Source organism: Paramisgurnus dabryanus, chromosome 4 (assembly GCF_030506205.2).
Source record: "Paramisgurnus dabryanus chromosome 4, PD_genome_1.1, whole genome shotgun sequence".
Taxonomy (NCBI): domain Eukaryota; kingdom Metazoa; phylum Chordata; class Actinopteri; order Cypriniformes; family Cobitidae; genus Paramisgurnus; species Paramisgurnus dabryanus.
This window is the reverse complement of record NC_133340.1, coordinates 44,434,320-44,458,494: the sequence shown is the minus strand read 5'-3', so window position 1 is coordinate 44,458,494 and position 24,175 is coordinate 44,434,320. Positions and strand designations below refer to the sequence as shown.

The following is a 24,175-nucleotide window of genomic DNA, read 5'->3' as shown; positions in this document are numbered from 1 at the left end:
AGCAATTCAGCTGGAACCTAGATAAATTTAATTGCTTAGCCTTCAACACATCTATGTACCACCTGGTTTACGTGTAGTACTACATGTGTTATATACTAATGTGGAAAGCCATTGGAAATGTTTTTTATTATAGAAAGATATGCAAAGAAATAAAAATGAGATGATAAGACATGTTCGATTGGTCTTGGAAACAGTGAGCCTATGTATAAATGTGTGTCGTAAATGTTTATTGGCTTAAATTCCTAAAACTTATTATGTATTGCTTATATAATAGGCTGCTTTAGAATAAGATGAAGATTGAATGATTTTGTTATTATTATATGCATAAACCAAGTGTATATAGAATAGTTAAACACTTTTTGTTTGTTTATTTTTTCAAGAAAGTCCAGAATACATTTACAAAAATGTATACTGCATGCACACCAGGGAATGTTATTGGCCACAGTACCAATAACCTAGCTAACAATTTTTGGTTCCCAAAGCATTCCGCTTCCGTTTTTTGTTCTTAAAATGTTCCCCATAACGTTATTTTCAAAGGCTTGTTTTTGTTTAGGAAAGTTTTCTTTACAGAAATAGAACGTTAGTTTTAGGATATTTAAAAAAATAACCATCCTGCAACGTTATGGGAACATTATTTTATGGTTCCAAAAAAAAAAAAAAAAACATTAGAGAACGTTATGTATAAGTTCTTTTACGTTATTTAAAAATAACCACCCTTCAACGTTATGGGAACGTTATTTTATTGTTGCAAAAATAAAACCTAAAAAGGAACGTTCTGACAACGTATTTGGTTCCTAAAAGATATCCAAAACTTAGGGGAACGTTCTGTGTTTGCTGGGACACTACAAAAGTTTTTTTTTTTGCGATTAGTAAGTTTTTATAAACAAAACAAAAACACAGTTTTGAAAAATAAAATCTATTCAACTGATGCGGTCTGCAGCAGACTATGTGCAGAGTTTTTGTAACTTTTATCTCTGACCCGAGTATCTTGCTTAGATAGAGTATCTTATTGTCAGAGCCCCGCCCCTTTATCACGTCACGCGTTTGCTTGTAACCATAGTAACAACGCGAAAGGTCTGTTGGAGTATAAGAGCGCGTGGAGAGACTATAAAACAAGTTTATTTTTCACAACAAAGATCATCCAGTTAAATATGGATTCAGTAGTTCTACACGGAGAGGCTGAAATGTATATTCAGAGTCTGGAGAGGATGTCACTTCGTGAAATCGGAAGTCCAAAGTACGTAAATATCTAATTAAAAAGTGACATCACACGTTATTTCGATGTATACGCATGTCGTCATTCTCATGTCGCTTATGTTTTGTATGTTTTCATAAAGGTGGTTTCGCCAGCACGAGTTCATTGAGAAACTTAATATGCAAGCTATTCTAAATGCTAAGGCCTGTCAAGAGGAATTTATCAAGGACCTATTGGTTTCACACGGAAAGGTAATTTATTTTAGTTATATTTACCAGCAGCCTTTCATAATAAATCTTTCCTATATGTCTGTTTGTGAATACGTACGTGGATTCTTCTTCCAGGTACCCACACTGATACATGCACTGATACTTACAGAAGTCTGGAAACATAAATTGTTTCCCATAATTTGCAAACTAAAGGACTTCAATCCAAAGAGCACATTTCAACTCTACATGGTGGTGAGTATGAGCTACTTAAAGAGTAACTAAACCCCAAACCAACTTTTTTTAGTTAATGATCTGTAAGAATGATGCTTTATTAGTGCTGTTGATTGATTTTAGTAAGTTTTTTGACATTTGGATATAAAGTGTTTCAATACTACAATATATGGTGTAAAAACGTCTGAGTGCTGCCCTCTTGAGGTTGAACGGTGGCTACTGCAGTTGAATTTTCCTATTGGATGTTGGGTCCAAGAAATGACTCGTGACGTAAGCAGGTTCAAGCTCACCACGCCCTTGTTACGATCTCACCACACACTTAGTTCGTCCCCTCTATCTCCGTTGGGATCTGCCCACTTTTCTTGCATTTTTCAAATATTGCAGTGGGTGGAGTCAGGCTCTGACCAGGGGTTAGTTACGCTTTAATGGGTAAGGTTTAGCTAAATCCAAGACTAGCCCTTATATTAGGACATTTAAGTAGTTTTTCACAGACATACCTTACAAAAAACAATACTGGTGTGCATCTTGAGACAAAACAATGGCACTGCTATATGTTAAGCTATCTCAGTAAAAGGTGTTTTTAAATTAAGGCAGCACAAACATGCATTTTAGTCTGGGATTAGGATAAGTCCTGTTCGGGAAACCGCCTGGATAGTGCAACATGGATTAATATGAATATCTTACACGTTTACATTCCTAATTTCACTTCAGATTCACCACGAAGCTACCATTATAAATCTCTTGGAGACAATTATGTACCACAAGGTAAGTGTTTCTTTACAAATATTTTTATGTGTTTTTTCACTTTCTTTTTAATTAAAATTGACCACAAAATAAAATGGAATGCTAAAATGCTGATCTGTTTGGGTTAACCATACAGGAGTCCAGTGAGTCGGCTGATGATGCAGTGGTTGACTTGGTGGATTACTGTCATCGTAAACTCACGCTGCTGGCAGGACGCTCTGTCTGTGGAGAGATCCCAGCTAAGGACCGAATTACACATGTACCACTGTCAGATGCCGCATCAATACAGGTGAGGAACATATAAGCCCTTTTCACACAGTAATAATGTTAAAGTACCTACAGAAGGACTTTCCCTGTTAATACACAGAAATACTGCTCACACAAGCAAATTCATTCCACCTTTTACTGTTAAGATACCATTCACATATCCATACCAAACCAAAACACCAATAAACTCAGTGATGTCATTAAGCAGAAGTTTCCTCTAAACAAACTCTGAAATGTTCTATGCAATCTTTGTACGACTTTGCTTCTGACTGTTCAGTAACAGTCCATATGTTTTCATTTCTGTGGCAAATGTTTATATTTATGCATTTGCTCTTGACCCAAGAATGTTTTGATTGGCCCAAAGCATCAAAATGTTCACACATTGCATCATAACTGTAATTTACTGGTAGTGTCTCATACAGGAAAATTGCCAGTACTGATTTACTGGTATTACAGAAAAGGTTGTGTTCATACATGCTATCTTAACAGTAATTTACAGTAATATATACAGTGTATATTTGAAAAGAGCTGTAGGTTGTTGACAGGATTGGTCCAGGCAGCGGCCCTGCTTTTTCTTTTGGGTCATCTAGGGTTAATTTCAAAGGTGCAAAATTGTACTTTTATCTTTTTGTTCGGTGTGCAGTGTTTTTTAAAGTGTGCATGGAAATTTAACATATCTGATATATTTCTTGAGTACTATTTTTGCCTTATACTGTAGGCTACATTATTTTCCTCCCTTTTAAAAGTCACTTCAGATAATAGCTTCTGCTAAATAACTCAATGCAAATTTGATTTACCTGTACACTATATTTTGTGTCATAGGATTTGCAAAGACAAAGTGATATGTTAGAGTTTGAGATCTCTGTCAAGGCTCTGTCAGTGCTGTGCTACATTACTGATCACATAGAGAGGTATAATTTAACTAAAAAACAATATTAAACACATTACATAAATACATTGTATGAATGCAACAGCCTGTTAATGATGAATGTTGAAATTTCCCATTTCTTTAGCTTGAGTTTAAGTGTGCTTACAAGGATGCTGAGCACTCATAATTTGCCATGTGTGCTGGTTCAGTTGGTGGAAAACTGCCCCTGGAACAGAGGTTAGTCTCAATTTTAGCATTTGTGTTATATTTCTTTTCTCATTCGTTCAGAGGCCTCTCAATGGCCATACGTTTACATGTTTGGTGTTTGGGATTTTACTTACCAGTGTGACTTTGCATTGTCCTTTACATGTTACAGCATCCAGAACCACAAATACTGTTTCTATATAAACACATAAGCATCTTTTCAATGTAGCTATATTGTTCAGAAAAGAAAAAAATACTGCTTTTTGTGTTTAGAAACCTAAATGTGTGCTAATATGTGGAAGGAACCACATGTAGCAGATTTAGTGTTTTTGCTGCTGTGCGAATATAGCCTCTCAGAATTCATATAACTCAACACCAGCATATTCCTAACCATGACCGCATAGGGATAAGTCTTTGGTCTCCCTCTATAGGTAAATCAGAGAAATACACAGAGGGTAAGTGGAGTCCTGTCCTGCCAGAGGATCACTTAAAGTTGAGCAAACATGATGGCCAGGTGTGGATTGCTTTGCTTAACCTAATACTCAAACCAGACTGCCAGAAGAAATATGATTTCAATACCTTTAACAAAAATCAACTCTTGAAGGTAATATATAGATTTTGTTTTTTAATACAATGAATTCAAAATTTTTTTAAGCCTTTCTTATATACACCATCTATACACAAATGTTTTCGGTATATTTACCAGCGAGTGACGTCAAATGAAACTGATTAAGGAATAATCTGTCATTATGATTTCTTATATGACTGTGTGCAGCTTCGTGGACATTTGACAGACGCTGTGATAGATCAGTTACCAAACCTAGTTGATCTGAAAAACTTTCTCAGTCAGCTTGCTCTCACAGATCCAGCACCTCCTAAAAAAGATCTAATCTTGGAGCAGGTACTTCAGCAAAGACGACTAATAATTTAGTGATTTACATTTTTAATTCTGTTTAAATTTTCATCCCTATAGTTTGTTTGGATGGTCAGATAAATAAATACAACTTTTTTTTATTCATTGACTATAGTTGCCAGAGATATGGAATAATATTGTAATGGAGAACTCCAACAAGTGGAAAGCCATTGCTAAACACCAAGTGACACACGTTTTCAACCCCTCTGAAAATGACTTACGAGAACAAGCTAGCAGGTGAGATTCATTTATTCAATTAATTTTGTGTGTATTTGAGACATCAAATACAAGACATAAAGGTAAGGTAGACTGATCAAGGTTATATTCAGCTCAAATGCAGAATGTTCATTTTAAAGGCAGGGTCCATGATTTTTGAAAAACACTTTGGAAAAGGGAATCGGGCCGACTACCAAAACACACTTGTAGCCAATCAGCAGTAAGGGGCGTGTCTACTAACCAACATCGTTGCCTGGGTTGCGTATGTGTGAGGCGGGTTATCAAATTAAGGTCCAGATTCTATTGGGGTAGTGGCGTGTTTGTTTAGGTGATTTCAAATGTCAACATTGGCTTTCAGAGATCATGGACCCTGCCAAGTTAATGCTAAATTCTGACTGTAATTGTTTGTGCTCCTCTGATCAGGTTGGCTGAAACATATAATCTGGATGTGATGGAGAATCTAATCCCAGACAAACCCAAGTGCGGATCTTGTGGAAGACAGGGTGCAAAACGTTGCTCTCGATGTCAGGGAGAGTGGTATTGCAACAGGTATATCATCATGAAAAGTTAAAATGTATTTAATGAAATATGAAAGAGACAAAAGCTTATAAGGCCAATATCATACATTTTTCATACTTTTACTTGATCATTTAAAATTCCCTCTTTACTGAAAAAAAATATTTTTTTTTGCAGACTTAAAAAATTTCCTTTAAGATTTTAGTCTTGTCCGTGTTTGTTCTAGTGCAGGTATAGCTTTAAAGCCGCTTGGTTATAATATTGTTTATTTTTTCATTGTAGAGAATGCCAGGTGAAACACTGGCCCAAGCACAAGCCTGTGTGTCAACTTATGACAGATGCTATGCAAAAACTGCAGAAGGAATTGGTAATCAAAAGCTAAGGTACAGCATTGCAAAATGCAAGAAGTTGGTTGGAAAATGAGCAACACATAAGAGGAATGCTGTGTAACAAGTACATATGAACACAAAGACTATGAACTGAAATATTGTTAATGGTTTCTTTAATGAGCTGGTCATCATAAATAGTGAGGTATAATACCTAGGAAAATGCCTATACATATGCTTATAGCCTATAAGTATGCATGTTTAAAGATAAGTTATATTTCAAATTTTTTTGATTGTGGAATTTACAAACAGTAATGCATTATTAAATATAAAATAGTTTAAGTTCTTTCTGTTGTGTTAATGTTAAACAATTGTCAAACTGGTCTGATGCATTCTTTTAGCATTCAAATATTCATATAATTGCATGCAGCAGAATAATGCCTAAATAAAACCTTTTACCTTATCTGTTTCTTAAAATTAAAGGGTTGCAATTCTTGAACTCTTTGGTCTTCAAGCAAAGAGCCCTAACATATTAAAAGTAACCAAAAACTATTTTATTGTGATTAAACAAATGAAAGGATCACTTGGACCATGCATATTAAACTTCAGTCATGGGGGGGCCACATATTCCTGCAGTGTTTAGCTCCAACCTTAATCAAGCAACCTAGCTAAAAAAAGTCTTCAGTATTACTTCAAATTAAAAATCGGTGTTGGAGCAATTTTGGACTGTAAACCCTGCATGAGGCTTTTCAGGCAGTTTAATACCTAACTTGGAAATAAAGGTCACTTTGAGTTGTATGCTTTAAGAACAAGTGTCCTTAAGGTTTCAAATAATTTACCTGGTTGTCACAATTAGTATAGATAGAGCTGTAATTATATTTAAGACCAAATGTTTTTACATTTAGAGCCAAAATCACATTTGTGCTACTACATGCCCTTTATAAAGCACACCACAAAATATGAGCTGATTTTTTATTGAAACGTTCACATGGAATTCATATCCCAGAATGATTGCGCATGAACCTTCCGTGTCATAGAAAGTAAATTCTCAAACAAATGGTACAAGTGCCTAAAGCCTCATAACATTAGTGATAAAAGGAGCCTTTAGAACCATATTAATGCCAAAGCACATACAGTGCCACACAGCAGGCCATTCATAGTTCACTGCAATTTAATCACAAATATGATTTGTAGAATATGAGGATAAACCTTTTGTTCATAAACAAAAGATGGAAAATCCCTGGGTGAATCTGTATGATCAATGTAAATTAATTACTGGCAACTACACACTGCTTTCTTATATTGATTTAGACACCAAAAAATTAATTACAAAGACAACAGGAAAACAACATAATAGAAAAAAATCTTATCTATACATTATAAGAATTTAGTTTATTGGTGTAGTATTTATTTTCCAGCTCATTTACCATCTTGTTCTTATTATTTCAAACATTTAAGTTTTTTAAAACTTTGGCTTCCGATAAATTTTTACATAGATGTGAAGGAGCGAAAAACAGTTGTGTTATTCTACAGTAGTTTAAAAAAGGTGCAGAAATAGCACTGCCAGTGCTCCTTGAATATTTAAAAAATATATATTGTCATTCAGTTTCTGCACAAAAATGCCCACTTTCCATGCTACTTTAGTTAGTGCCAGTTTTATTTTTAACAGATTTTATTTTTTTGCTCACTTTCTTTAGTGAATATGGCACTACATCTAAGAGCATGTGCAAACAAATTATTTTACTGATTGTAATTCAACACAATGTTTTTACTCAAATGGTTTTTCATTTCCTTTGAAACATTAAAAAAAATTACTAAATATTATATATGTATTCACTGAACAACAAAATGTAAAAAGTAGTATTTTACACAAGAACTGATAAAGTATCTTGATAGATTAACCTTTCTACAGAAAATACTTCATTGTCATCTGCTTTGACCATTTTTATCTAAATAAACAAACATGTGCTGCTTGGTTCAGGAGCATCATTACATTCTTAGTTTCATTCCAAGAATAAGAACCACAAAAAAAAAACAATATCACAGTGCATACATTTTGAGGCGTTTCTTTATCCTTTTATATAATGTTAAAGACCAATAAAAAAACTGAAAAATTGTTAACAAAACATATTAAACTTCTTGAAAAGATCACCATATATATACTTGCCATATACAATGAACTCTACAATATGTAACGTATGGAAATTCTTCACTTAAATAATGAGTATGTTTTATTGTGAGAAACCGGAATTAACAACTTCTAATTTCAGATTCACAGCTGTTTATTCCCTTTTATCTTCATTCTTGGAATGTGAAATGGTGGTTCCCTGAATAAATTTAAACGAAAACATTTGAATTTAGACTGAAAGACTGAACGCAAGTCCCACAAACTTGAAGTTTCACATGAGAAAAATTACATGTGATTTTCTTACCTTGCAAAACTCTCTTTAGCTCCAGTTCTCTGTACCACTATAGAAGAAAAATATAAAAAAATCACTTAAACAAGAAATGCCCGTACTTTCAATTATTTAATTTATACAAATGTGGCGGAACATTTATAAAGTTATGAAAGGCTGAGCTGGTATAGGTAGTCATGCAAAGTTTGAAAAAGCAGTGTTTCAATACATGTTTCCTGAAGAACATCTGAAAGATCACATGAAAAGAGGATTTCAGTGAAACCTGATGGAACGCAGCCAGGACAGAGTATTATATATGAAGTAAAAGTGAATTTGTGATGGGTACCATGCATGTGTGACAGAAAGACGAAAAGAGAAAGTAAAGGTAATGGGTTAACACTGTGCACATGGTTAAGACTTCAAAGGTAGAAGAAGCAGAACGTGTAAAACAAGAGGAACAATGTTAGTGAGGGAAGATGTATAAACGTAGCTATGAACTCAGTTAATGACAGAAGAAAGATCAATAATGGATGAACAGCCAGTAGATCTGTTGAAGAGTTGTGTACCTGTAAAACACATGTGGGATTGTATGCCACATATGAAAGTATGTACAGTATGTGAATTTGTGTCACCAGTCAGGCTGTCTCGGGGGTGCGGAGGCACGAGGATACCACCTCATTGTGTCATAAGATGGATAGCTGAAACACATGCAGGTTTATCATGAATGAAACCCTGTTTAGATGCCTTATGTTTTGAAGGAATATCAAGATGAGATATCAGGTCAGAGTCTTTAGTGTTTTGACTATAAAAAGAGCAGAAGAAACTCATGCAATAGACCAGTAATTAACTGCTATAAATGCATGCTGGTAAAAAAAAATTGTCTTGTCTCTTACTGTAGATTTACTTTTAAAATCTCCCTGCATGCAAAAAAACTTTCTAAACTTTGTGTGATGTAAGCATGCAAAGAAAGGTTGGGGATAAACTCATCACCTGCTCATCACAGGGTTGCTTATGCCATATAGAGCATCACTATGATAACCACTGACAACAATGTCCATACTACTGTAAACAAAAAAGTGAATATGAAAACATCATTCTTTGTAACATGAGAACATGACATGTGACATAAATGTGATATGTAGTAATAAGAAAAATAAATAAATGAAAGATTGAATGCAGTAATGAAAATATAAGAGAAATGAAGTGATACGGTATAAGTGTCAGTGACAGGTCATGTATTGTTGAACTGGAATGAATAAATTCATGAAATATAGAAATCAGAAGAATATAAGAGATGTAAAGGACTTGCACAATGAGAATGAGTGTGGCTGTACCAAACAGCTGTGCAGTGAAGTTACCCTGCTGTTTGACAAGATGTATGTTTCTGTTACCTTATTGAAAAGATTACCTTATTTGCTGTTTTGCATTTCTGAATTTGTGGCCTTTCAGGAAAAACCTTGATCTGCTTGAATTAAGTATTTGCCCACTCACTCATCATAGACGTCCTCAGTGTCCATCCTGCGGTAGAATTTGGCCAGTTTTACACAAATAATGATGCTGAGGATGAGAAACAGACAGCATCCTCCCAGTCCAAACCAGAATGTGTTCTAAAACACACATGCAAGGAAACCCATTACTATACATGACAGTTCAAAATTAACAAATAATCCTCTATTCTTACAATAATGTGCAAAAGTCTAGATTTGTTGTTTTTGCAATGTTATAGTGATCATATATAATTGTTTCTCAGTCTCTTTAATAGAATACATCCAGATAATACAGGAAATTTGTATGTAGCATTAAAAACTGTATAAAAATGTAAACTGATGTGTCAAGTTTTTAGGGAAACTCCCCTTCCACTTGAGCAATAGCAGGAAACTGCAGGATCTCTTAAACCTAAATACAATTAAATCCTAATTTCAAAGAAATTTATATGTTGTGGGTTGTTATCGTGGAATAAGCCCCTTAGTATGATACAAAACCCCACTGTCTGGGTTTATTTCTGCGACAACAACCTGCTGCATCTACATTATCCCTTACTTAGAAACCTACATGGGGCAGAGACTAATCTCTAGTCTTAATTCATAGCTCTTCATAAATTCACACATTCTTATAAACTGCACTTTGGGATATTTTTAACCCATACTGGGTAACTATTGGACAGAAAACACCGCTTGGTTAAAATTGGCCTAATGCTGGGTTATTATAACCCATGGTTGCATAACAACAACCCAACATTGGGTCATTTTTAACCCAGCATGTGTTCATATTTTAAAAATTATCAACCATAAAATAGCTGTTGATGTTTCTGCCATTAATGTGGATGTTTAATGATCAGTGTTATTGTGTCTTCATGCTGTCACTGTTATCTTGTTGTCTTGGTGTGATAAATCTCTGTGTTAAATGGATTGGCCTGCTTTGCAGAGACATACTGTACTTAAGCTTAAATAACTTTACCACTGAGTCAACAATGAAGCTGCAGGCTACGATCTCCAGCGTGTCAACTATGTTTGCGATGGGTTTGCATTGGGCAACTTCCATCTCCAGCTGCACATATAGAGACAAATATGAATCTTCACCATACAGTACATGTTTAAGACAACATGAAAATGCTAGACTTTATCTCATAATACTCACAGAATGCTTGACCCAGTCAGTGTATTGTATAAAATAGCCCATAATGTTTTTTATGAATTTATTAGTCTCCTGTGAAAAAGAAAAAGACATCAAATATTAAGCTATTAACAAAGCTATCAAAATGTTTGTAGATATGGTTTGAGAGATGAATAAATGAATAAAATAAATATACCTGTTTGACCACATGTGAGGCATTGTTGGAGATGAGATACTCTGCAGCCTCAATGGCATTGAGTACATTATTCACTTTAGTCTAGAAAACATAATGTGATGCGCATACCACTTATAGACAAAAGTTGATCTAAAGTTATTTCCATCTTTGAAGGGCCTATTTCTGTTCCAAAATGACTGTACCCCTGTGTACAAGTCATTGATGAGTTTGGGTAATGAGTGTTTGGCTCAAAGCCTGCAAGTCATACCAAAGGTGTTCAGCTGAGTTCAGGTCTGGGCTTTGGGCAGACCAGTCAAGTTTTTTTTTACACTACACTGAATCAGTCATTTCTTTTTGAACCTGGCTTTATACATAGGGGCATTGTAATGTTGGAATGAAAAAGGGCCCTGACCAAACTGTTGGTATAAAGCTTGAAGCACACAGAATATCATATGCTGTAGCATTAAGATTTGTGCTTACAGAAATTGCTAAAGTAGTACCACTTTTTTATTAGAAGGGGGCATCCCAATTACTTTTAAATACTTAAGTATTTAAATGGTTGAGCACATTGGACTTACAGGCAGATCTGTTGATGATGTCTGGAGCAGTCTGATGCTCTGACTTAGAGAGCTCTACAAGACAAGCAAACACATGATGTAAATATACTGTAAACAGACACTCAAAAATGCCTCAAAAGATTCGTATTTTAAAAAAACTTGTGACTAGGGCTGTCACAATTATGAAATTAAGCTGGCGGTTAATTGCCTCATAAATTGTGATGATTAATTGACTGTTTGGGTTTTTTGTTTCACAATGACGATTAATTGTTTTATTGCTTTGACATTTAATTTTGCATAATTTAGTTTGTTCATGAAATAATTTTAAGATTATTTAAATTAAATCGTTTGCAAGGTTTACCTTGCAGTAAATATTAATACACATATTTAAAAGTAATTCTTTAATGAATAAACCTTTCAAAAAAGAAAAAAATCTCCATAAGAAATAAACACAAAAATAACTGAAAATAAAAGTACAAGCAAAATAAACTTGCAAAGTTGCACATTAAGGTAGGTCTAAAATTAGCATTAGGTACAGAAATCGAATTAAATGAATAATAACACTTTCTTTTTTTGTACAATTGAAATATTATTATTATTATTATTTAGAGCCAGAGAAGTGATTTTCTCTTTATCTTGGGTTGTTTGATTAACATTAATGACACAGTACGTTAATAAAGGGTTACTGTCTCTTTAAGACCAAATAAGCGCAGAATGGTTTTGGACTTTATAATTCACTTAAGACATAAACAAATGTTTTTTATTAGAAAAAGCTGTCAAGAACAGAAAGAATTTATGTTGGCTTACTTTCTTGAAGTATATGTATATGCACTACTGAGGGCACTTAAACGCGTGCACACACACAGGCAGAGGGCGAATTCCAAACTGCACTTCAGGAAGAAGATGCAGCATAAACTGTAGCTTTGCTTCACATAAAAATGTTACGTTGTTTTTCATTGCTCTATTCAGCAAATGTATGTTAATGGACTACAGTATGAGACACAGTAGCGCAACTCCCAGTTTACTCATGAGGAGTTCTGATCTTTGAAAGGATGATCTGACTGGAGCTGGACCGGACACATTTAACCGCATATGCATACAGAAATCTACTCACTTAGCGCCTTTTTGTGGTTAAATTGTTTTAAATCACTTGAATGTTAACATTTGCAAGCCTTAGAAACACGTGCAAATGATAAACTTTTTTTATTTAAATTTGCATTTATCCGCGAATCGCATGCGAGCCGAACCGTGGGTCCTGATCCGTACGGATCACGGATTAACTGCGATCCATCACAGCACTACAATGTATAGCCATACGCTGTCAGTTAAGGAGCGCCGTCTGATACTGTCTCGTTTATACAGGTGCTGCAGCTCCCCCTTGTGTTTTTTTAGAAAGATGTGCAATTATTGCGGTGATCTGAAATCATTGCGATGAGGTCAAACAATCGCGATGAGACAATATTTAATCATTGTAACATCCCTATTTGTGACCCTGCCTGTTAAAACCTAGCTTAAGTCTTTTTTGGGGGGGGGGGTGAAAATATAACCTTGATATCTTTAACTATTTCCCCGCCAGCATTTTTTAAAAAAGTTGCCAGCCAGCAACAGCATTTTTCATGATTTTCACAAAAGTTTAATGCCTTCCAGAAAATGTTCCTCTTTAAATATATAAACAAACAATATATTAAATGAAAAACAGACCCTCTACTTTCAAAAAAAAAAAATTTTATCCTACCTTCATTAGTTATCTTTTTATCACCTCTCAAATTTGGGTAGGTTTGTTCAAAAACACCCATTTTTGAGCAAAAAGCTGAGATAATTCAATTTTTGTGAAATACTTTTGATAGAGATCAGATGCAGAGCGATCTTTAAAACATACACGGGCTGCGTCCGAAACCGCATACTGTATAGTAGGTACTGAATAAGATGAAGTACCTACTTACTTGGCATTAAAACAGTAGGCACTGTACAGTATGAATCCTGGTAGTATGAATGAGATTCGGACGTACTACATCCGCCATGTTGCTACATCACGTGACATACGTCGACATCACGTCATGTCATTTCAGCGCGAAAACAGCCGCGTGCCTCTTCTTCTTCGTTGGATAACTCCTCGTCCGGGGCATCATGGGATAGTAAAGCGTCCATCGTATGCACACTGCAAAATCTAACCGGAAGTAGTAGGTCATCCGGGTACTTTTCGCATACTGTTTTTCGAATACTATGTATTCGGACATACTACTCGCCTCGCCTACTGCTTTTCGCGTACTATATAGTATGTAGTAGGCGGTTTCGGACGCAGCAACAGAGTTCTTTCTCTTTCAGGTGAGGCGCTACTTCCGGGTTGTATAAGTTGCGGAAGTGTGCCACCTGGTGGATAATAGCAGTATTGTGGAAAGCCATTGGCAAGGAAGCGTTTTCTCTTAATTGACGAGTTATCTCGTCAATGGCGGCGAAAGAGTTAATATTGATTGAATAAGGCTATTAAAAAAAATACTTTGATGCTCCTAATCTCATCATTAGATTGAGACTTCAGCCTGGATTTCAGAGAGGCATATAAATGCTACTGCACAACAAAACACCTGACCAATCGCACAACACAAACACAATAAGACAAAAAAAATGTACTTGCCAACATAAACATTAAAAGAATCACTAAATGTTATTCCAAATTTACTGGAACAAAACACACAAAATATGAACTACCATCTTACCCTTGCTTTCACAAATTTCTTTGGTCCAATTAAAAAAGTAAAGACAGAGATTAATGGAAGAGTAAGGAAAAGCTGAACAGTTAGTGTTATAGTTGATATAGTGCGTGCGTGCGTGTGTGTGTGTTTTACCATGGCTTGCTCCATTGGCACAACTTGTTCTTTGTGGATTTGTCTAATGCTGCTGGCATGACCCTTCAGTGCATTCTCAAGGGCACCGCGTGGCTAGAAAAGGTAAAGATGAAATATTATGATTAATAATCTCTTAAAATGACACACAAAATGCTGAAATGTCTGAGACCAACATATTATGCTCAAATCACGTACATGCACACACACACTGTGTTTCCTGTAAATGTGTGTTTTACTTATGAATGCATTGCTTGTGCCCTCTACACTGGAGGGGAGACCACCAAAAATGTTCCGATAACTGACATCTATGTGTTAACTGATGTAAAGCATGCATGAATTTTAATGCAGAGTAAATAATATTCAACGTAATGAACTTATACACACTAAGACTTTGAAGTTGAATGCTCATTGGAAACTTTACTTCAGATATCATAATGCAACCATTTAGTGTTAGTATTTAATTTACATCCTGTATTTGACTCACCAGTCGGTCTGCTTGAGCCTCAAGTTCATTGGCGTAGGACAGAAGATCCACAACTGTTGTTGCTTTATTCACCTACCAAACAAACCACACACGTTTATAGAAAGGGGTTCACCCAAAAAATAAATGTGTAATTCTCATACCATTACTTCTATGGAAGACAACAGTATTTTATTTAAATAATGATTTAGCTCTCATTGGCTGTTGTTTGTCATGACAAAAGAAGAACCAATAAGAGTATGTCCTTTAATGGACCTCACTGATTATAGGTTAGGAATATGAATTAAAAAGCAGGTAAAACATTCTTCAAAAACATATTTGTGTTACACATGCCATAAATCATATTGGACCTATAACAACATTTACATTTTTTTAAATTGTACTGTCCCTTTAAGTGAAAGTGCTTGTGTGTTTGTAACTGACACTAGTGTTGTGTGAGATACCTCTGATAGATAAACCTGATAGTTGATTTGCCCAATGCCCGTGTTGGCAAAGTCAATGAGGTTATCTTTGCCCTCCTGGTCCAGGAGAACTATTCCCTCGAGATCCACATTCACACTGTTAAATATTTTGTCCAGTTCTTGGCTATACTGTTGACAAATCGCAAATGCACAGTAAAATTAATGCTGAGGTCAAGCTTGGTATGTTGACATAACATTAAATGTGTTAAAGGGGTCATGACATTAGGAATCAAATTTGCCTTGATCTATTGACATACAGCAGGTCTTGGTATCGTTAATACATCCTGCAAGTTTCATAGTACAAAAGGATGTCCTTATCAATAACACAAGCATTAATGTAATCATGCTGCAGCCTCCATGTCAGACAAATATTGTGCTGTTTCGGGCTTTGGAAAACGAGCATCTTTGCAAGGCTTGAGTGAAACGTATTGTTTATTTTTAACGGATGTTCTTTCATATCAGCGCTGACCTATATGCCAACTGTTTTGGACTAAACAAGGTTCCAGCAAACTGTACTGTAAGTAACTGTAACGTCCATACCGCCGTGCCACCAGAGGGAGCTCTCGCCGGAGTACTGACTTGACGCCGCCCTCTGCTTCTCTGCTCATTTCCGGTTTTGCCCTACTGAAGCCCTAGCTAGCCTTGGTCTAGCGCGAAGTATTGCCAGCTAATCCCTGCATACCGAGCGTTTATCTGAGTGTTATTCTGACTGCCTGTTGTTAAGACCATTTGCCTGTTTATCTGTTTACTGCCTTTCGGATTCTCCCTGTACTTTGTTTGCCTGGATTGGACTGCCTATTGTGTTTGACCTACCTGCCTGTATACTGTTTACTCTCTTGCCTCACGTCTTGGATTTGTTTGCCAGATTGGTTTGTTTTAATAAACACAGCAAAATAGATCCCAGTATCTCTGAGCCATCCTTACAGTAACGTATTACATTTAAATGCTATTTTGCAACCACTAATAACACGTTCCTCATCAATGAATTTTAAATTACATTGCACAAGACGAAAGCGAGAGATCTGATAATTGAGGAGCTCAAATGCCAAAAACGCTAAACGCCACCTCTGGCAAAAAATGAATATGATATTAACAGAAAGCTCTCAGCATATATTATATAAATTCATCAAATAATGGCCTCAGGCCATTAAAAAAACCACTCCTTTGCTGGCAAAATCCATTAAGGGTATGATAAAAAATGCTAGAAAACATGTCAGATGTCTTTGTACTGAATTTGCGGTAGTAGCAGACTAGCAGCAGCATGTTGGCTGTAAAGCATAAAAGTGGGCGGGACACTGAGCCAGGTTGAATGCAGGGAATACATAATTTTTTAGCAAAAATAAGTGATAATATTATAAGGACACTTTAGGGAACATAATAAAAAGACATGTCACAACCCCTTTAAATTGACAGCCAAATACAATTTATAATCAAATGAATGATAACACACCACTGTGACATTGAGAAACCTGTTGAAGTTGAAATTGGTCTCCAGTTGTAAAGCTGAATATAAGCCATTATTCTCATAGCAATCTCTATGAGAGAGAAAGAGAGAGAAGTAAATTTTCTAATAAAAAAAAAAACGGATACTGTGAATAAATACTTGTCTAATGAAGGAAAAGCACCTGCTATAGCTCAACTGGTAAAGCATAGTGCTAGCGACACAGAGTTTGTGGAAACTCTTATTACTTATCCTAAACCATATGGTATTTTTGAGAATTTGCCCTTACATCATATATCCAAAGAAACGCATGTATACTGTATTACCTGTACATATCACCGGGAGTGAGGTCAATGTTTGGATTTTGAAACAGCATGCCAGGAAGAAAGTTCTTTTTCTCAGGATGTACCATATATGGTGTGTCGATGATCTGTAAAGCATTACATAAAATGATGATTCCATTTTAATGAACACACTGGAAATGAAATGTTCCTGAAGCTTATTTGTATAGAGCATAGGTTTATAGGTTCGATCCCAGGACACACATACCTATAAATGGTTAGATTGAATGTACTATAAGTTGCTTAAGTGAGCCGTGTCAAATGAATGAATGTAAATGTAAAGTGTATTCACTTTGACTCATTCCCCGCGAGCCATTTTTTTGAAAAGTTGCCCGCCACAGAAAATTTTCTTCTCAAAATACATAAACATACAAATATATCAAATATAAAAGAACAGACCCTCTGCTTTCAAACAACCAAACGGGGAAAAAAAAATTTTCATCCTATCTATATTTTTTTCTCTGTTTATAAACTCTTAAATATAGGTATTTTTCTTTAAAACTACAAATGTTTTAGCAAAAAGCTGAAATAATTGAATTTTTGGGAATTAATTTTGTTACAGATAAGATTCGGAACGGTTATCAAAACATACATAGAGTTTAAAATTAGTAAATAACGTTAAGGCTTCAGTTTTTTTATAAATTGGGTAAGTGCGGTATTGCACATTAACATAAAAATTATTCAGAAGCACGTTTTTTATGCAAATGTTTTCTCTTAAATTATGAGATAACTCGTCAATGGCGGGGAAAGAGTTAAAATGTGTACAGATTGTCACATTAATATATGAAATTAAATCAATTTGATAAATGAACTATACAGTATGTACCTTAAACAGCTGTCTGTTAGCCAGTGGCTCACACACAAGCTTCTCTACGTTTCCCCCGGCAACAAACGTGGTGACTACAACTCCCATGAGCAACCAGGAAAAGATGAAGCTAAAGCCGACAGAACTGACCACCACCAAAAAGAAAATAAATATTAGCAACAAACTCTTTCTTCTTAATAATTTAGTGTTAACATTATATGTTTTTTTGTGACATTGTTTGATTACTCACGCCATTAGTAGGTTTCCTCCAGTGTTGGACAGACAGCCACGTGTGGTTGGTGTGGCATTTTTATCATAGCCACACGATCCACAAAGCAGACCCAGGAAATTAAATGCCAAAATCAGTACGACCATACAGCAAATCACAACACACCCAATCCATCTACAGAGAGAAGAACAAAGAGATAAACATATGGAGCAAAGGTAAAAGCATATTTAAATGTGTTGTATCCGGACAGGATAGCGCAGCAATCTTACATTTTGTTAATCTGAGTAAAACACTTTAGTACTATGTGTCACTATTGTTCTATGACGGTAGTAGTATTTTTTTTAGGGCCGGTGGTCTACGAATTTCCCTGGTAGATTTTTTGGTCCCACTCTCTGCTCCTGCTTATTATTGATCTATGCCTAGATAAATACACTTTTACATTCTTTGGCACTTTTAAAGATATCTAGGTTATATTTTCACAGAATGTTCTTGAAATCATGTAGGATGATTTTATGAAAACAATGACACATATTAATCTATACTTGTATCCTATGCTGTATTAGTGGAATATATAATGAATATGTACCTGTAGAAGTCTATCTGGTCAATCTGAGGGTAGAATGCTTCAATTTTCTTCTGACTGTCTGTCAGGAACTTTGTGAAGTTGTCAACTGCTGGTTCCACAGGGATGTTTTTTGTGAAACCAATGATCTCTACACCTGCTTTATCCAGCAGACCTTTAACTTCTTTAAAAGAGGAGCAAAAAAGAAGAGAGAAAATAGTAAGTTTATAGAGTTTAGAGTAATGTATTCCATTAAAATAAACTAGTTTCAAACAAAAAAGTCTACTGTATATACATAATAAATATCTTTAGAAATCTTTAAAATTACAAAAAATATTTGATTTAATAGCATTCATATACAGTGGTGTGATAAAGTGTTGGCCCCTTCCTGATTTTTTTTCATATTTGTGACTCTGTAATATTTCAGATCATAACACAAATTTAAATATTAATCAAAGATAAAACAATATGCCGATTTAAATGAAGGGTTTTTATTGAATGGAAAACAAAATCCAAACACTCATGGCCCAGTGTGAAAAAGTGCTTGCTGCGATAACTTGCAATGAGTCTGTTACAGCGCTGTGGAGGAATTTTGTTCCTCTCATCTTTGCAGAATTGTTGTAATTCAGCCACATTGGAGGGTTTTCAAACATGAACCGCCTTTTTAAGGTCATGCCACAGTATCGCAATAGGATTGAGTTCAGGACTAGGCCACTCCAAAGTCTTCATTTTGTTTCTCTTTAGCCATTCAGAGGTGGACCTGCTGGTATGTTTTGGATCATTGTCCTGCTCCAGAACCCAAGCTCGCTTCAGCTTAAGGTCACAAACAGATGGCCGGACATTGTTCTTAAGGATTTTTTTGTAGAAAGCAGAATTCATATTTCCATTTATCACAGCAAATCAAGTCTTGCTGTGCTCTTGGGGTAATTTTGGTCGGCCGGCCACTCCTGGGAATGTTCTCCACTGTTCTGTGTTTTGCCATTTGTGGATGGGTGTGGCTTTTTCACACAGGGCCATGTGGGTATGGATTTTGCTTTCCTTTCATAATAAAAAAACTGCATGTTGTGTTTACATGTGTTATCTTTGATTAATATTATAATGTGTTTAATGATCTGAAAAACATGCAAAGTGAACACATGGACATGGTTAAAAGTGTCTTGCAAATGCATATATTTATTATGACATGAGCGTGTCTAAAAGTGTACCTCTGTGGTTTAATCTTAATGGGACATAAGGGGACACAATTACTTACTGGGTAGAGCTGGATTTTTTTAAAAGACAGACAGGTTTCCACATGCACAGATAAAGAATCGAAAAGCAGAAGAAAAAGTTTAGTGGTTACAATTGATTTTTGTTTCTTATAGTTTGTCAAAACAAAAAAAGATTAACATATTAAGAAAGAACAGAATAAGACTATCTTGTGGGAAAAAATTGCATGTGTTTGGCACTCACACAAATAAGGTTCCACATAAAAAAAAGGTTTTGTGATAGTTAGGATGTTGATGTACGCAGTAGGTTATGGAACAGAGCTAGAATGTTATCGAAAACAAAACAACACATGAGTTAAATTAAGAGTTTACCCGCCACAATTTCTTTTGTCTGTTCGGTGACCAACCTTGGTGTGTCGTTAAAGGAAGAGTAGCCCTGAAGAGATCAACGAAAGCAGGAAGTGAAAACAGTGACAATATATTATGCTGGACTTACAATAAGGGCCTGATGTAGACAGATTCATCTGACCTTCTGTACAATATTGCTGAGATCTGTTTGAAGTACAGCGTCCAGATTAGCCAACTGGGCCCCAACATCTGACAACTGTTGAACAAAACGCAGGAGTCACAACTGATCAATAAATTGTACTTCCACATATTTCTCACTAGAGTTAGCAAAAAATGTAAAATACCGTCTGATTGAGAAAAGATGACACATTAACACGGCGGATATCGGATTTTGCGTAAAATTTGGAATTCACTTTTAATACTGATCTAATACAATACTGATTTTGATGGTAACTATTTTTTTTAATGGCGTTTATCGCATTTTGGAACCAAACTCTTCAAGTATAGATAAAGTCTCATAATCTAATCCTGAGATTAGGAGCATCAAAGTTTGAAGTTAATCATTTATTTAAATTTTTGACATGGCGTTCTTCAGTCAATATTTAAGATATCAATGTTATATTTTCACAGAATATAAACTGGGCCTTTAGAAGGCATCTTATTGAGACTCTAAACACACATGTACAAGAATCCATAGGTGTACGTGTGTAGTAGTGTTACCCCATGAAAGTTTGCGCTGAGAGCAAGCTGACCGAGGGTTCCACGGATGGTGTTGCAAGTGTGTGTTACGTCTCCATTGGAACAGGCCGGGTCACTCAGTGTGTTTGATAGAGAGGCGCGTTCAGATTGAAGAGACTTCTGGAGTTTGCCGGTACCTTCCTGCAGGGTCTCCAGTGATGTTGACACAGTCTCCAGTGCTTCCTTAGCCACTCGCATGGCTGTACACAAAATAGCATGTTCATGTGCAGATGATAAACTGGTATAAACAGTACACTCTTAGAACGGATGTGTTAAAAACAACACAGTCAGTGTTATTTTGGACAACACACTAAATGCGTTGTCCCAGTATCTCTGTGTTATTATTGGAAAAGCACATTTTGTGTTACTTTTAACACTACTTTAACACAAAATCAACACAATGACACATAATGTGCCAAAATGACACATAATGTGTTAAAAGCATAACAAAAAAACTGATCACAAAACAGCCATATCTATCTCAGAACCATGACAAGAGGTGGAAAAGAACATCTGTCCTGGCACGTTTTCACTAGCATTTAAATTTCTGTTCTCTGCCTTATGATACCAAGACTTGTATCTAAAGTACATCAGAAGAACTGTCAGGTTGAACCACATGTTATCTTTCTAGCATAAAACACATATTCTGTGGCACACACAAAGTACACACAGTGTGTCAATACAGTACACAACAATACACACAACTGCTGATATCAACAATATATTAAACAATATACTGCAAAATTCATAATCTTAATTAGTATTTTTCCCATTCAAAAATTGTGTGAGATAATAAAAATAATACAAAATAAAAACCATGGGCAAACTGTATTTTCTTGTTTCAAGCACAAACCTCTTAATTTTTGCCTAGGTTTATGTTGAAACAACAAAACACAATTTGCTAATTGAATAAGAAAAATGAACATTAATATGACCATATTGTTTGTATTAAGTTAGTCTTATTATCTTGCACAATTTGGCTTATCAAGTACATATACTGTATCTTCTTTAGGAGATGTTATTTTTATTGAAAAACAAGATGAAAATACTGATTAAGAAAATTATTTTGTGCAGTACAACAGCACTTACAACAAGCACAATGTCTATTCTCACAGAATATGGGGGATCTGACTTTTACCTTTAATAGCACCTTCCACTTTAACTTTTCGGAATAAAGATGAACAAATTATAAATAGAATATTGGTGTTAATGTGTGTTCAAATACATGTACATGGACAAGAGAGCAAAGGAAAAAAGTGAGAGAGAGAAACAAAAGAAATGTGAAATATATAAAAGTATGCTATTATTTTGTTTCATTGTTTGATCAATTGAACCCAGGAAAAACATGGATGGATCTATTATTTCTATTGATTTTTATTATGACTCAATGAATTGTGGCTATTCTGTATGTGTGGTGACATTTTTGTACCTCCTGTCATACGAAGAGCATTATCTAATGCTGGTACGACTTCTCTCTCCAGCTGGTTATGAACACGTCCACCAAGGAGAGTTCCAATATCTGATGCACCAAATTAAAAATAAATTAATTATCAAATGCAGCTCCAGCATAGCTGATATAAAACAGTGGTATAAAAAAACAAAAAATACTTACGGTCTAAGTCTGACAGCACTTTGTTCTTGGCTGTTGTGTACTGTGCAGCAATATAGTCTATTTGCTATAAAATAAAGGATTAAAGAAGCAACGGTAAATCAGATTTAGCTTGTGTGTGTGTTACAGTAAGTGGAGTATATGTGCAGTTTTATGTGAATTGCTTACAGCTGGTGTGTAGTTGGCAAATGATTTCAGGTCTCTTATGTTGGTGCTGATGAGACGTCTGGTGCTCTTGATCTGAGAAGTGATGTTCTGGTTTGCTGTGTAGGCGACTGCCACCCCCGCTCTGTCAAACCAGATGATACACAGAAGTAAATTGATGGACACGTATGCCTATGGACTGTATTTAATGTATGTCTGGTCATATATACCGCATCTGAGATAACAACATCTGCAGTAGCAACAGACGACCACACGGTGGTACTGTGGTCATACAGTGCATACAGTTGTAGACAGAAATAATTGCACCCTTGGTAAATATGAACAAGGAAAGCTGTGAAAATAAATCTATTTTATTTTATCCTTTTGAGCTTTAATTTTAAAAGTATTGATAAAACATTGATAAAAAATATTTGAAAGTGGGGGGAAATCACATCATTAACATTTTTTTCTTAAATAGATGTTGGCCACAATTATTGCCCTCCCTTCATTTAATATTTTTTGCTACCTCCATTTGCAAGGACAAAAGCTCAAAGTCTACTTTTATAATGTCTGATGAGGTTGAAAAATTCATGGCAAGTGAACAGAATTTCTCCAGACCCTTAAAATGTTGCTGATCTCTAAATAATTGCAGCTTGAAGTTAAAAAAAACTTTTTGTCTTTAAGTTTTGGCTTGTAAAAAGTTGACATAACTTATAAAATCAAGTTGAAATTGTTTACATATATGAATATGTAAACAATTATTAACATAATCATAAACATAAATATATGTTAATTTGACAAAAATGCTCTGTATATTTTACAGTGAAGCCACTTTCTACTTTGTGTATCTCAACAATATTTGCTTAACATAGTCTTTGGATTTACCCACTGTGATGAATAAGGGGATTTGGGCTTTTTGTTATTTACTTTATATTCATTCCCCTGCAAGACACGAAGTCATAACTAGAAAACTTAATGTTTCTAGTCAACCCTATCAATGGGAATATACTAATTTCTAGGGGTGCCAACAATTGTGTCCAGCGTGTAGGAAAAAATATAAAATATATTTATTTAATAATGTAACCCCCCAACCCATTTTTATTGTTTTACTATAATAAAACATATTTTTGTGATTTTTATATTCTAGTTCTAAACATAGGTTCGAGAGGAGCTTAAACATTTAGGCCTGTCAGTCAATCATCATTATGGGTGTCCACTCACCTAAAGGATTATTAGGAACACCATAATGATACTGTGTTTGACCCTCTTTCGCCTTCAGAACTGCCTTAATTCTACCTGGCACTGATTCAACAAGGTGCTGAAAGCATTTTTTAGAAATGTTGCCCCATATTAATGGGATAGCATCTTGCAGTTGATGGAGATTTGTGGGATGCACATCCAGGGCATGAAGCTCCCGTTCCACCACATCCCAAAGATGCTCTATTGGGTTGAGATCTGGTGACTGTCGGGGCCATTTTAGTACAGTGAACTCATTGTCATATTTAAGAAACCTGTTTGAAATGATTCGAGCTTTG

The 24,175-nt window shown here is 35.3% G+C and overlaps 2 protein-coding genes across 6 annotated transcripts in view; one reads left to right on the top strand and one right to left on the bottom strand.

Moving 5' to 3' along the window:
- Positions 1 to 1,057: 1,057 nt before the first annotated feature.
- Positions 1,058 to 6,544, top strand: zmynd10 (zinc finger, MYND-type containing 10). Its single transcript, XM_065254763.1, has 12 exons — positions 1,058 to 1,237; positions 1,338 to 1,446; positions 1,540 to 1,656; positions 2,347 to 2,400; positions 2,516 to 2,668; positions 3,469 to 3,557; positions 3,660 to 3,751; positions 4,150 to 4,322; positions 4,494 to 4,619; positions 4,747 to 4,868; positions 5,271 to 5,396; positions 5,646 to 6,544. Exons 1-12 carry the CDS (start codon positions 1,152 to 1,154, stop codon positions 5,743 to 5,745), a joined length of 1,347 nt encoding a protein of 448 aa, XP_065110835.1. The 5' UTR covers positions 1,058 to 1,151; the 3' UTR covers positions 5,746 to 6,544.
- A 188-nt stretch (positions 6,545 to 6,732) lies between these two features.
- Positions 6,733 to 24,175, bottom strand: part of prom1b (prominin 1 b) — a 72,627-nt gene continuing 55,184 nt past the window's right edge. The window contains exons 5-28 of one of the 5 annotated variants that reach the window (XM_065254756.2): positions 22,665 to 22,785; positions 22,500 to 22,563; positions 22,317 to 22,406; positions 20,870 to 21,087; positions 20,331 to 20,405; positions 20,174 to 20,237; positions 18,618 to 18,777; positions 18,053 to 18,205; positions 17,824 to 17,947; positions 16,983 to 17,086; positions 16,666 to 16,750; positions 15,198 to 15,344; positions 14,758 to 14,829; positions 14,274 to 14,366; positions 14,145 to 14,162; positions 11,452 to 11,505; positions 10,895 to 10,975; positions 10,723 to 10,791; positions 10,543 to 10,632; positions 9,577 to 9,692; positions 9,076 to 9,147; positions 8,652 to 8,783; positions 8,122 to 8,158; positions 6,733 to 8,016 (exon numbers count right to left, since the gene is read on the bottom strand). In XM_065254756.2, the coding sequence (XP_065110828.1) occupies positions 8,714 to 8,783; positions 9,076 to 9,147; positions 9,577 to 9,692; positions 10,543 to 10,632; positions 10,723 to 10,791; positions 10,895 to 10,975; positions 11,452 to 11,505; positions 14,145 to 14,162; positions 14,274 to 14,366; positions 14,758 to 14,829; positions 15,198 to 15,344; positions 16,666 to 16,750; positions 16,983 to 17,086; positions 17,824 to 17,947; positions 18,053 to 18,205; positions 18,618 to 18,777; positions 20,174 to 20,237; positions 20,331 to 20,405; positions 20,870 to 21,087; positions 22,317 to 22,406; positions 22,500 to 22,563; positions 22,665 to 22,785 (2,140 nt within the window). In that variant the 3' untranslated portion in view covers positions 6,733 to 8,016; positions 8,122 to 8,158; positions 8,652 to 8,713. The remainder of the gene's footprint in view (positions 8,017 to 8,121; positions 8,159 to 8,651; positions 8,784 to 9,075; positions 9,148 to 9,576; positions 9,693 to 10,542; positions 10,633 to 10,722; positions 10,792 to 10,894; positions 10,976 to 11,451; positions 11,506 to 14,144; positions 14,163 to 14,273; positions 14,367 to 14,757; positions 14,830 to 15,197; positions 15,345 to 16,665; positions 16,751 to 16,982; positions 17,087 to 17,823; positions 17,948 to 18,052; positions 18,206 to 18,617; positions 18,778 to 20,173; positions 20,238 to 20,330; positions 20,406 to 20,869; positions 21,088 to 22,316; positions 22,407 to 22,499; positions 22,564 to 22,664; positions 22,786 to 24,175) is intronic. The other 4 variants (XM_065254759.2, XM_065254760.2, XM_065254761.2 and 1 more) reach the window with 4 other exon arrangements.